The sequence below is a fragment of the Quercus robur genome, chromosome 3, assembly GCF_932294415.1.
Source record: "Quercus robur chromosome 3, dhQueRobu3.1, whole genome shotgun sequence".
In the NCBI taxonomy this organism is placed as follows: domain Eukaryota; kingdom Viridiplantae; phylum Streptophyta; class Magnoliopsida; order Fagales; family Fagaceae; genus Quercus; species Quercus robur.
Window position 1 is genome coordinate 68,985,400 of NC_065536.1, and position 11,812 is coordinate 68,997,211.

At 36.6% G+C, this 11,812-nt stretch overlaps 1 protein-coding gene and 1 long non-coding RNA gene across 2 annotated transcripts; both read left to right on the plus strand.

Moving 5' to 3' along the window:
* The first annotated feature begins 4,821 nt into the window (after positions 1-4,821).
* On the plus strand, positions 4,822-5,976 carry LOC126716467 (uncharacterized). The gene is made up of 2 exons (XR_007652135.1): positions 4,822-5,531; positions 5,679-5,976. It is a non-coding gene; the product is annotated as an uncharacterized LOC126716467 (long non-coding RNA).
* Positions 5,977-7,015: 1,039 nt separating this feature from the next.
* LOC126720009 (uncharacterized) lies at positions 7,016-7,495 on the plus strand. The gene has a single exon (XM_050422495.1). The coding sequence runs from the start codon at positions 7,016-7,018 to the stop codon at positions 7,493-7,495; it is 480 nt and encodes a 159-aa protein (XP_050278452.1).
* Positions 7,496-11,812: the final 4,317 nt, after the last annotated feature.

The following is an 11,812-nucleotide window of genomic DNA, read 5'->3' on the forward strand; positions in this document are numbered from 1 at the left end:
AAGAATCGGGTTTGGATGGCTTTAGACTCACAAAGCCCAAATCCACTTGGACCAGAATTAACAGGATGGATTTTGGGCTTGGTGAGATTTCTAGGGCCTTAAAGTTGCCAACACTTGGGAAAAGAAATTCAAGGCCTGAAGTGGGAGAGGGGATGGAGGCAGATTATGATAAAAGGGTGGTGAAGTGTGGAAAAGGGGGGCAACATGATAATGATTTTGATGGTATATCGGTGGGGGTGGAATTGCCAAGGGCTTGTGAACCATTGGATAGACCGCAGCCTTCACAAATTGGTGAGGGAACAAACTCCCACTATGTGTTTTCTTATGGAGACACGCTTGGATAAGGAGGGATTTGATAAACTTTATAGTAACTTACAGTACCAGAATAAAGTAATAGTTAAACATTCGGATTCAGGTGGAGGATTAGCTCTTTTATGGAAGAATGATATCTGTACGGCACCGAGATCCCAAGACCCATATGGGCCCTAGGCTCAGGCCCAATGGAACGGCCCCATCGCCCTAAGCCCTTCTTGAAACTGCCTTCATAAAGAACGAGTTTTGGGCCTTGGATCCTGAGCTGTGCTCGGCATAAAACTTCCCAAACAATCATATAAACCCTGTCCGGGCAAGTTATGGGATGCTCGGGGAACATCATTACCGAGCAAATTCGCCTGAGTTGGAACCAAGTTCCAAGGCCATAATTGTTACATCCCACTCTCACCTAAACACCCACTTAAAACAGATAATATTGGACCTTCAATTGCACTAGCGATGACAGTAGTCATGATCTCCCCACTAACCTAAGCTATAAATAGTAGAAGTTGGGGAAGATGAAGGGGTTCAGAAAAAATAGAGAAAAAACAGTCATTTAGAGAGGGGAGGAACATTACTTTGAGTCTCTGTGCCGAGAACGACTCAAAGTAGGAAATATTGAAGCCCACTTTACGAATAAATTGTGAGCTCAGGTGAGGTTGAGCCCAACAGTCTCATTTTAGGCTTGCACAATATCAATATGGATGTTGTTAATTACATTGCCAATCATGTTTTGGCAAGGATAATTGAAGAAGATGGATTTGTATGGTACATGACAAGGTTTTATGGGTGGCCAGATGCACAACAAAAATTTAAATCATGGAAGTTATTGGCATACTTGAAGAATTTTGTGGATGGTCCACGGTTATGTGTAGGGGATTTTAATGCCATTCTGAATACTTCGGAAAAATTAAGCATTAGGCAGCCACAATCAAGTCAGATTAATGAATTTCGAGAAGCTCTTGATTTTTGTCAATTGGAGGATTTAGGGTATAGAGGTTATCCGTTTACTTGGACAAACAAGAGGCCTAAAGATGCAAATACAAAGATGCGGCTTGATAGAGCTGTTGCCTCAAAGGGATGGAGGGAGAAATTCCATATGAGTATAGTGGTGCACCTCCCCCTTATGCTTCGGATCACTTACCTATTATTGTTCAGGTTCAGACATTTAGCCATAAACAAAGAAGGTTTAATTGGTGCTTCAAGTTTGAGGAAAATTGGCTACTTTGGGATGATTGTGAGGAGGTTATCCAAGGGGCATGGAATATGGTAGAATGTAGGGAGACCGGTCTAGCAGCAATTAAGAAGAAAATTAGTGCATGTGGGGTGGATTTAAAAGCATGGGGAGCAACAAAGGCTGAACCCGAAGTGGAGGCAATCAAACAGCTACAAAATCGGCTTGATAGCTTGAATAAGGTTGATTATATTGATGCTAGTCAGGCTGAGTACTTGGAGGTGAGCAAAAAATTGGATGATCTTTTATTAAAGCAGGGGATTTATTAGGCACAATGACTAAGAGTGGCTTGGCTTAAGCATGGGGATAAAAATACAAAAAATTTTCATTCAAAAGCAACACAAAGGTGTAGAAGAAACCATATCAAGGGGATTAAGAATTCACAGGAACATTGGGTGGAGGAGGTTGAGGATATTGCAAAGGTAGAATTGATTACTTTGATAATTTGTTTAGTGCAAGTTCATGTGATCAGATGGAGGAGTGTTTGGAATCTGTTTCGGTCAAGGTGACACCTGAGATGCAAAATTTCTTGTGATTTTACTGCTAAGGAGATTAAAATAGAGGTGTTCCAGATGGGACCAATGAAAGCACTTGACCCTGATGGTATGATTGCTTTATTTTATCAAAAATTCTGGCATGTTGTTGGTGACGTTGTTGTTAATGCTGTTTTAGATTTTTTGAATGATGGGATTATGTTGCTGGCTTTAAACCATACTAATATTGTGCTTATCCCTAAAGTTAAAAATCCGGAGAAAATGTCATATTTTAGACCAACAAGTCTTTGTAATGTTATCTATAAGATTATCTCCAAAGTTCTTGCAAACAGGTTGAAACAAGTGCCCTCGAAATTATATCCCCCCACTCAGAGTGCTTTTGTATCGGGTCACCTAATTATAGATAATTTTCTGGTGGCTTATGAGACACTGCATATTATGCATTCCAGAAAGAAGGGTAAGACAGGTTCTTTAGCTTTGAAGTTTGATGTAAGCAAAGCATATGGCCGGGTGTAATGGCCTTTTTTACAGAGTATTATGCAAAGATTGGGTTTTCCTGAAAAATGGATTGATAGAGTGATGAGTTGCGTTATTACTTCATACTTCACTATTTTAATTAATGGGAAACCCTATGGTAATGTGCTTCCATCTTGTTAGGATATATGTAATTCACTTGTTAGGAACATATGTCACTATTTTATGTAATTGGTTAATCCTTTGACAAAACGCACTTTACTTGTATTTGGGTAGATCTAAGATGTGTTTAATACTTCAAGAAACCTTGTTTCAAGTTCAAGTGTTAAAGCCATGCAAGTATGTCCAAGATTCAAGTAAGAAAAATGCTTTTCATTAAAGCTCAACAGCTAGCATCTATCGAGCCTTGAAGAGCTGTTCCAGCCCGTGGCTCGACAGCAGCTCGACAGATAGAATATTTGTCGAGATTTATGAAGTTCAGTTTTTCAGGACTTCTTTTCATTCAATCCTTGATCGTATGTTTGGGATTTCTTTTCTCAAAACCCTAGACATATAAAAGGATTATTTTAAGGGTCATCAAAGGTGACACAAGTTGCATAAGTGTTGAGCAAAGTTTGTTCAAGCAAATTGTGACCGGAGATAAAATTTGCCCTAGTTCATCTTTCTTGTGAAGAAACTACTGTGTTTGTGCACCATAGGGTTTTGTAACCAAGGAGCTTCTCGATCTTCATCGTGTGATGAACTGAAGAACTTTGCAGTCAACAACTTTCTCTAGTTGGTGATTGAAGTCATGTACTGGGATCCACGCAATTGGTTAGTCACGTACTAGGAGTTGTGCATTACAAGGAGAGATTGTTACTACATAACAAGTCCAATTTGGTATTGGGGTAAGGGTTTAACTGTAGGTTGGTATAAGGTACTGAGATTCTTTTATTTGTAACCACTTGTTTTGATAATAGTGGATTCTCGAGAGTGGTGACCTTAAAATCACCCGGTGGGGTTTTTTCTATGTTAGTTTTCCCCATTCGTAAACAAATCATCGTGTTAATTTATTTTCCGCTACATACTTAGTTTAATTGGTGATTTGTTTATGCTACCACGCATCTTGCATGTTAATCTGATTAATTAAGAAACTTGGCTAATTAATCAATTAATTTATCACAAATGGTCAATACATTATTGGCCTATCACATCTAAAGGAATTCGTCAAGGAGATCCTATTTCACCATATTTGTTTTTGTTGTGTGCAGAGGGCTTTACTTCTTTATTGACAAAGGCAGAAAATGAGGCAAGAATCCATGGAGTATCTATTTGTAGAGGGGCACCCAAAGTTTCTAATTTATTATTTGTAGATGATTCATTATTGTTCTGCAGGGCAACAAAAAATGAAGTGGAGACCATTTCAGAGATCCTTTAGACCTATGCAAATGCTTTGGGGCAGTGCATCAATCTGGAGAAATCCTCGGTTTATTTCAGTGGCAACACATCTGTTGATCAAAAGCAAGATATACAAAGAATATTAGGGGTGCAGGAGGTGAGTAGATTTGATTCATATCTGGGGCTGTCAACTTTAATAGGGCGAACTAAATACCATACCTTTTTGTTTTTAGAGGATAGAATATGGAAAAAATTACAGGGCTGGAAGGGTATGATGTTATCTAAGGTGGGTAAAGAGGTGCTTATTAAGGCGGTGGCTCAATCTATTCCCACTTATACCATGAGTGTATTTCAACTCCCTATGAAACTTTGTGATGAACTTGATGCGATGTGTGCTAAGTTTTGGTGGGGTCAGGTTGGGAATGAAAGGAAAATTCACTAGAAAAGTTGGGAAAAGTTGACGCTCTCGAAGGAAGATGGTGGAATGGGTTTTAGGGATCTAAGGACCTTTAATTTAGCTATGTTAGCTAAGCAAGGGTGGAGGTTGTTGCATGATACTAATTCGTTAGTGTACAAGTGCCTGAAAGCAAGGTATTCCCCATGATCTCATTTTCTTGAGTCCAAGGAGTCCCCTAATTGTTCCTATGTGTGGAGGAGTATTATGGCGGCCTTGCCTACATTAAAATCTGGTTGTTGTGGAGGGTTGGGAGTGGGCATTCAATCCGGGTTTTGGGGGATAAATAGATTCCTAATTATCCTACAAACTTTATCATCCATTCAGCTAAGGAGGATGTCAGGGATGCTTTGGTTTCGGACCTAATAAATCAAGAGGTACATTTGTGGAGGACTGATTGGATTATGGAGATGTTTGAGAAGGAAGAGTTGATGGGCATATTTACCTTATTTAGCTTTTATTGTAGTTCACCGACTTATATAATACAAGGCAAGTTGATGGGCATATGCTTTCATTAGCTCGGGGCCCTGAGAAAAGGGCTGTTTTTTATCGTGGTTACAATGTTAACGGGTTTAGATTTCATACAAATCAATGTGATGAAAGTAAAAGAACACAAAATAATGGAGTTATGGTGAGAGGGGAGGATCAAAGTTGCAATGTGCCTTATTATGGACAACTAACAGACATTGTTGAACTTCAATATACTGAAGGGAACAAAGTTGTGTTGTTTAAATGTGATTGGTATGATGTATCTCGGGAAGGAATTGGTTATAAGAGAGATCGGCACGGAACCACTATTGTTAATACATCACGAAAGTTGAAAACTGTAGAGCCATTTGTATTAGCAAGTCAAGCAACTCAAGTTTACTATGTTAATGGAATAAAAGATCCCACATGGAATGTTGTGATTGAAACCAAACCACGAAACCTTTATGAAATGCCATCAGATGAAGAAGAGCCATACCAAGAAGAAGACAATTTACATTGTAATGCAAATGTGCTGCAAGAAGAAAATGAGGATGATGATATAGATTGGAGAAGGAGTGGCGTTGAGAATATGATAATCGAGTGATTTCAAAGGCTTACAGGCTCAACTCCATCACCGTATTTGGCTTCATCTAGATTAGTTATCCATGTGCATAATACTAAGGATGCTTATTGAAATAGAAATTTAGTCACAGACAAGGTACGGGCAGTTATCTCTCTTGCTCTCTTTCTTAATTCTTTAAGGTTATTACCCTAGTATAGAGTGCTCTCATTAACCCCATTGAGTTTAATATATGATTATATTATCTATTTTTATTCTGTCTGAGCTTGAACCATGACTTGCCAGGTCATTTGCTCAGTTATCCCATTCATACCACTAAAAAAGGAGAGGTTAAAGTGCTACCTGAGACAGAATTCTCCCCAGACACAAAGGCTAAAGTTCTTGGATCCAAGTCTAAATTACTGCCTCCAATTCTCACCACTTAATTGCCTTGCACTGATTTTAAAACTGATTTTTTTTTTTTTTTTTTTTTTTGTTTATATTATTTCCCAGTACTGAGTGATTGGCATTCACTAATTGCTATGTGTTGTGGATATGTAAATTACATTTTCTCTGTAGTCTAGTTCATGCAACTTTCCAAAGACGTGATCATGTAGTTCTTGTAGCAGTTAATTACACAAATAGAAAATGATGGATAAATTAGAATTATGAAGTTCAAAGTCAAGTTGAGTCCAGATTGTGAAAAGTATTTGAGCAAACCATCTATAAGTTGGTGGCCTAATTGAAAACCAGAGATGAAAAACAAGATATTATGAATTTTAATAGGCATAATTTTGAATACAAATTTCCTATCACTTTATGTTTCACCAATCATTATATTCTTGGAATTTTAAAATAACTCTTATCTCCAAAGAAAATTAATAATTTCATGATTATTTGTGAAGGCTAATTGTGGCCCTCGCAGATAATTTAGTATTAGTGAGGGTATATTTTTAACTCACACAAAAAATAAACTTTTTGCAAGGAATTTTTATTGTCCCTCGGAAATAATTTGGTGGGAACATTTCCCTCCAAAATTTTTTACATTTTAATAATTATTTGTGAAGGTCAACCTTAGCCCTCACAAATAATTTAGTATTAGTGATGGTATTTTTTTAACCGTCACAAATAATACACTTTTTGCGAGAGGTTTTAATTGTCCCTCGCAAATAATATGGAGGGAAAATTTCCCTCCAAAATATTAGCATTTGTGACGGTTATAACACATAATTGCGACGGCTTTTTTTGTTGGTCACAAATATTTCACATTTTATCAAGTATTTGCGATGACTTTATTTTGCCATCACAAATAAGATTTTTTGAGAGGGCTTTTTGGGTCCGTCATAAATTTTTGGTCGCTAATAGGCATTTTTTTTGTAGTGGATGCTGAAGCCATAAGTAGAATTCCTTTAAGTAGGCGGTATGTGGATGATTCTATAATTTGGCTGCCTAATAAGAAGGGATTGTTCACTGTCAAATCTGCATACAAGGTGGTTAGGGAGCTGATGTGAAGAGAGAATGTGGCCAAGAGCTCTGATGGTTGTGCTGGGAAGAGTATTTGGGCTGTTATAAGGAAACTTAAAATCCCAAATAAAGTTAAGGTGTTTGCCTGGAGAGCTAGCAATGACATTCTACCAATGAAGATGAATCTTGTTAATAGAAGGATTATTGCGGATACAGTTTGTCCAAACTGTACCAGGTTCCCAGAGACAGCCGTGCATGTGCTTTGGGATTGTGATGCTGCTCAAGATGTGTGGGCAGGTAGTTTAAAATCACTACAGAAAGGAAAACATGGACTGATTGACATGTTCCAGCTAATGGAGTATTTGATGGAGCGGTTGGCATTGGAAGATTTGGAGTTGATGGTGGTTCAGGTGTGGCTGATCTGGAATTATCAAAATAGAGTGATACACAATGGGAAATTTCATGAACCAAGTTGGCTAAACAAAATGGCAATGGAATATCTAGAGGACTATCGAGCTACACAGATTCAGTTTGATGCAGACCAGGTGCAGCAGCCAAGTCAGGATTCATGGAAGCCTCCTCCACCTTCGATATATAAATTAAACTTTAATGCCGCTGTGTTTTCTCTGGTTTGGACAAGTCTGGGTTCGGAGCAATGATTAGAAACGACAAAGGGGAAGTTATGGCTACAATGTTAGTCAAGGGACCATAAGTTTTTTGCAATGAAGAAGCGGAGCTCCTTGCATGTAGAAAGGTAAGTGAATTTGCCATGGATGCTGGTTTTTCTGAGTTCATTGTTGAAGGTGATAACAGTACAGTCATGCAAGCCATATCCTCTCCGAATGAAGATGAGTCATTGATGGGAAATGTGGTAGGCGACATCCAGTAGATGCTTAGAGGGTTGCATTAGGTGAATGTTGAGTTTACAAGAAGGGGAGGAAACAAAGTGGCTCATGTATTAGCTCAATATGCAAAAAATATAATAGATGATATGTATTGGATGGAGGATTTACCTCCATTACCTAAGGAAGCTTTGTATCACGATGCAAACATTATTGGTTAATTGAATGCAGATTTTTCTTTCCAAAAAAAAAAAAAAAAAATCATATCAAACCAAAGTAGAGTTCTAAAAAACACAAAAATTAATCAACCTAAAGTAGAGATGCAAGATAAAAAAAAAACCACCAAAAATGAAAAAAAAAAAATAGAGAGAGAGAGAGAGAGAGTTGAAAATATGTGGATGATGTGGCTATTGAAGTGGTTCAATAGGAGTGTAGTAACAATAAATGTTGCATTTTAGCTTTTAGATATACTACTCGTAGACCCGCAAGATGCACAGGAAAATTTGATATGATTATTTTTTATTGGATAATTATTGAATTTGGCCTATCTAGCTACTCAAAATTCGGATTCCACCTATGCGCTAATAGAAGGGCATAAAATTGGAAGCTGAACGTTCCATTGACAAATTCATTTTAAAATATGTTTCATATGGCGAGAGTTCAATCCAAAAAAAATCAACGTTTGGGTAAAAATAGGTGAGTAGCTAGTTACTCATGAGACTTAATCGTTTTGAAAATGTGTTGAAAACTAAACTTTGTTTACCGTTTTGACAATAAACTTTGAATGATAAGGAATTCACAGACGTGGTCTAAATCTTTTAGAAAGTAGGCATCACGAGCTTGAATTTGAATACAAATTTTGAATTTTATTGATACAAATGAAGAGAGTTACTGTTGTTTGAATATGGCCCATCTAGCTACCTGAAATTCGGATTCCACCTATTCTTCGATAAAAGGGTGTAAAACTAGTAGTCGAACATTCCGTTCACAAATTTGGTTTTAAAATATTTTTCCTATAGCGCAAGGTCAATTCATAAAAAATCAAATTTTGGGTAAAAATTTGTTTAATAGCTAGTTATTCATGAGACTTAATTGCTTTGAAAATGTGTTGAAACTGACCTTTGTTCACCGTTTTGATAATAAACTTTGAATGATAACGAATTCGCAGATGTGGTTTGAATCATTAGAAAGTAGAAATCCCAAGATTGAATTTGAACACAAATTTTGAATTTTTTTAAAACAATTTAAGATAGTTTTTGTCGTTTGAATATGGCCCATCTGGCTACTCAAAATTCAGATTCCATATATGTGCCGATAAAAGGGCATAAAAATGGAAGACAAACTTGGTTTTAAAATATTTTTCCTATAGTGCGACGTCAATCCATAAAAATTCAAAATTTTGGTAAAAATATGTGTTAGTAGCTAGTTATTCACGAGATTTAATCGCTTTGAAAATGTACTGAAAACTGACATTTTTTCACCGTTTTGAAAAAAAACTTTGAACGATAAGGAATTAGCACTCACAGTCAAAATCTTTTAGAAACTAGACACCCCGAGCTTGAATTTGAACAAAAATTTTGAATTTTTTGAACAAAAATCAAGGGAGTTGTTGTCGTTTGAATATGCCCATCTAGCTACCCAAAATTCGGCTTCCACCTATGTGCCAATAGAAGGGTGTAAAATTGAAAGTCAAAAGTTCCGTTGACAAATTCCATTTTAAAATATTTTTTTCTATAGCGTGAGGTCAATCCATAAAAAATCAAATTTTGGGTAAAAATATGTGTTAGTAGCAAGTTATTCACGAGAATTAATAGCTTTGAAAATGTGTTGAAAACTGATGTTTGTTCACCATTTTGACATCAACTTTGAACGATAATGAATTCTCTGACGCGGTCAAAATCTGTTAGAAAGTACACATCTCGAGCTCGAATTTGAACACAAATTTTGAATTTTTTTGACAAATATCAAGAGAGTTATTGTCTTGGGTTTTCTTAAAGTTTCTTTATAGTTTTTAGAGTTTTATTTGCGTTATGCCTTACTAGAAGCCTTGCTAAGGTAGGGGTGAAACCCAACTGTTTATTGGTATGTTCTTAACAATTATTTATTGGTTTTAATGCTTATGTTTTTATATTTTTAATTGTTTTACTCATCTAGAAAAGTGTTTAGTTCTGTATAATTCTTTAATTTATCGTAGACTTTGGGTACGTTAAATGCTTAGTATTCCCTGTGAACTAATTCACTAGTTTTGTTTAGCCTAAGATTAATTAATTTCATGAAACTATCATAGAGAATTAATTTAACTTTATTACATTAGTTTTATTCTCTTGTGGTTTACTAATCAATTCCCTTTTTCCCTGTGGATTCAACCTCAGACTTATCGAGTTATTACTTTAGGACAATCCTGCACTTGGGAGCATTATTTAAGTCATAGCAGAAAGAGACCAAGGTCAACCCGAGGCAAGAACCTCACTAGAAAATCTAGAGAAAGAAGTGAAGAAGACAAGAGGAGCAAGTCATCCAGAGAATTTTGAGGCATGAGCCCTGGATGGACACCATAGAGACTATATCCTTTTGTTGTTTGTAGAGTTAGCTTGTAAGAGCACTCTCGTTTGTTTTCTTTTTTCTTTTAAGGACTGTAGGATAGTGAGTCACTCGCCATTTGCTTGCAAGTGACAAAACAGGTTCTGGGATAGTGAAATAGTCTTTGCTCATTTCTCGAACAACAAAGGTGGGATTTCGGATATACGAATCCCACGCAACTCTTTAGAGTTACACCTCACCCTATGTATGCGTGATGTGTGTTGTGTGCGTGGGTTAGGCCTGAGCCGTATGAAGAAACAAAATGTTTTGTCTCTTATTCTTTTGATTTTGTTAGCAAAGCTCATGAATTAAAAAAGGGACATCTATAGACACCGCATTTTATACCCCTTACGACTCGGGCCCCCGTTCCCCAATAATGCTTGAACTCTAAGGCCTAAGGCCAGTTTAGAGCCTAATTAGATATTAAATTGACTTGAGGAGTGTAAAAATAGAAAATATAACCTTTTAAATAAGCAAAAATCTATTTTTGGAAATAAAAAACCAAAGTGACCCTTGGCCCACGTATCTAGGAAGAAGCCTGCGTACGTGGGCCAAAGAATGCATATACAAACACGTTCTTGCATACACAACTAGGGTTTCAGAAGCATGAAATAAGAAAGTTTTCTACAATAATGGCTAAGGTCTGGAACGAATCCCACATCGTCTGTGAGCCATTCCAAACCCCATTTTTTTCACTATAAAAAGCCTTATATGGTACATTTTCAAAACACACAAAAATCCCACGAGAAAAACCTAAGATTCACTAGAAAAATAGTGAATCAAAAGGGAGTTTTTTCACAAAACACCCTTAAGTCAATTTTATTTGATTGGGACATTTTCTAGCCACAATCCTTTTGAGTTTAAGATTACTAATCACGTGTTTATTGACTATGATAGATTTGACTGAAAGGAACGGTCAAAATCAAAGCTTGGGAACCCCTTTTATGGTATCAAGCTTCAACCTTTTCTTTTTCATGTTTTGTTTTTCTTTTCTGCTTTAATCTTGTTTCTTTGCTTAGTTTAGGTTTATGCATGCTTTCTTAGGTTAGTTTTATAGTTCTTTTATGTTTTGAGCATGTTTGGTTGCTAGAGTTAGGGTTTTTTTTTGGTGCTCTGTTTTCTATTTCACATTTTTGGGTTAGGGTTGTTGAACAAGTTCACGCACGCATGCCATGAGCAGGCATATGCAGGTTAAACCTTGCGTATGCAGGTGCTTGCCTAGAAACCCTAATTCAGGTTTCTTATGTTGTTTGGTTTGTTTGTTTCACATGTTTTGTCTTTTTTTAAATCATTTTCTTATGTTCATACGTATTTGAGTCTCTATCTTATATGCTTATTTATCTTCAACATGGTTAAATTAGAGTTTTATGTTTGTTCTTTCTTTGATGACATGAACATGCATTTACATGCCCATTCATGATGCCATAGGTGCTGAGGTGCTACAAGGTAAGTAAAGGTAAATCATGTTTGACATGAACATGCATATTTTGTGTTTGGCTCTCTTTTGCTTTAGGTTGATATATATGTTGTTTTGGGATAAAGATGCCATGATTG

Bases quoted from the DNA above. Each gene is read 5' to 3' on its own strand.
- LOC126720009 (XM_050422495.1), top strand. From the start codon at position 7,016: ATGAATCTTGTTAATAGAAGGATTATTGCGGATACAGTTTGTCCAAAC.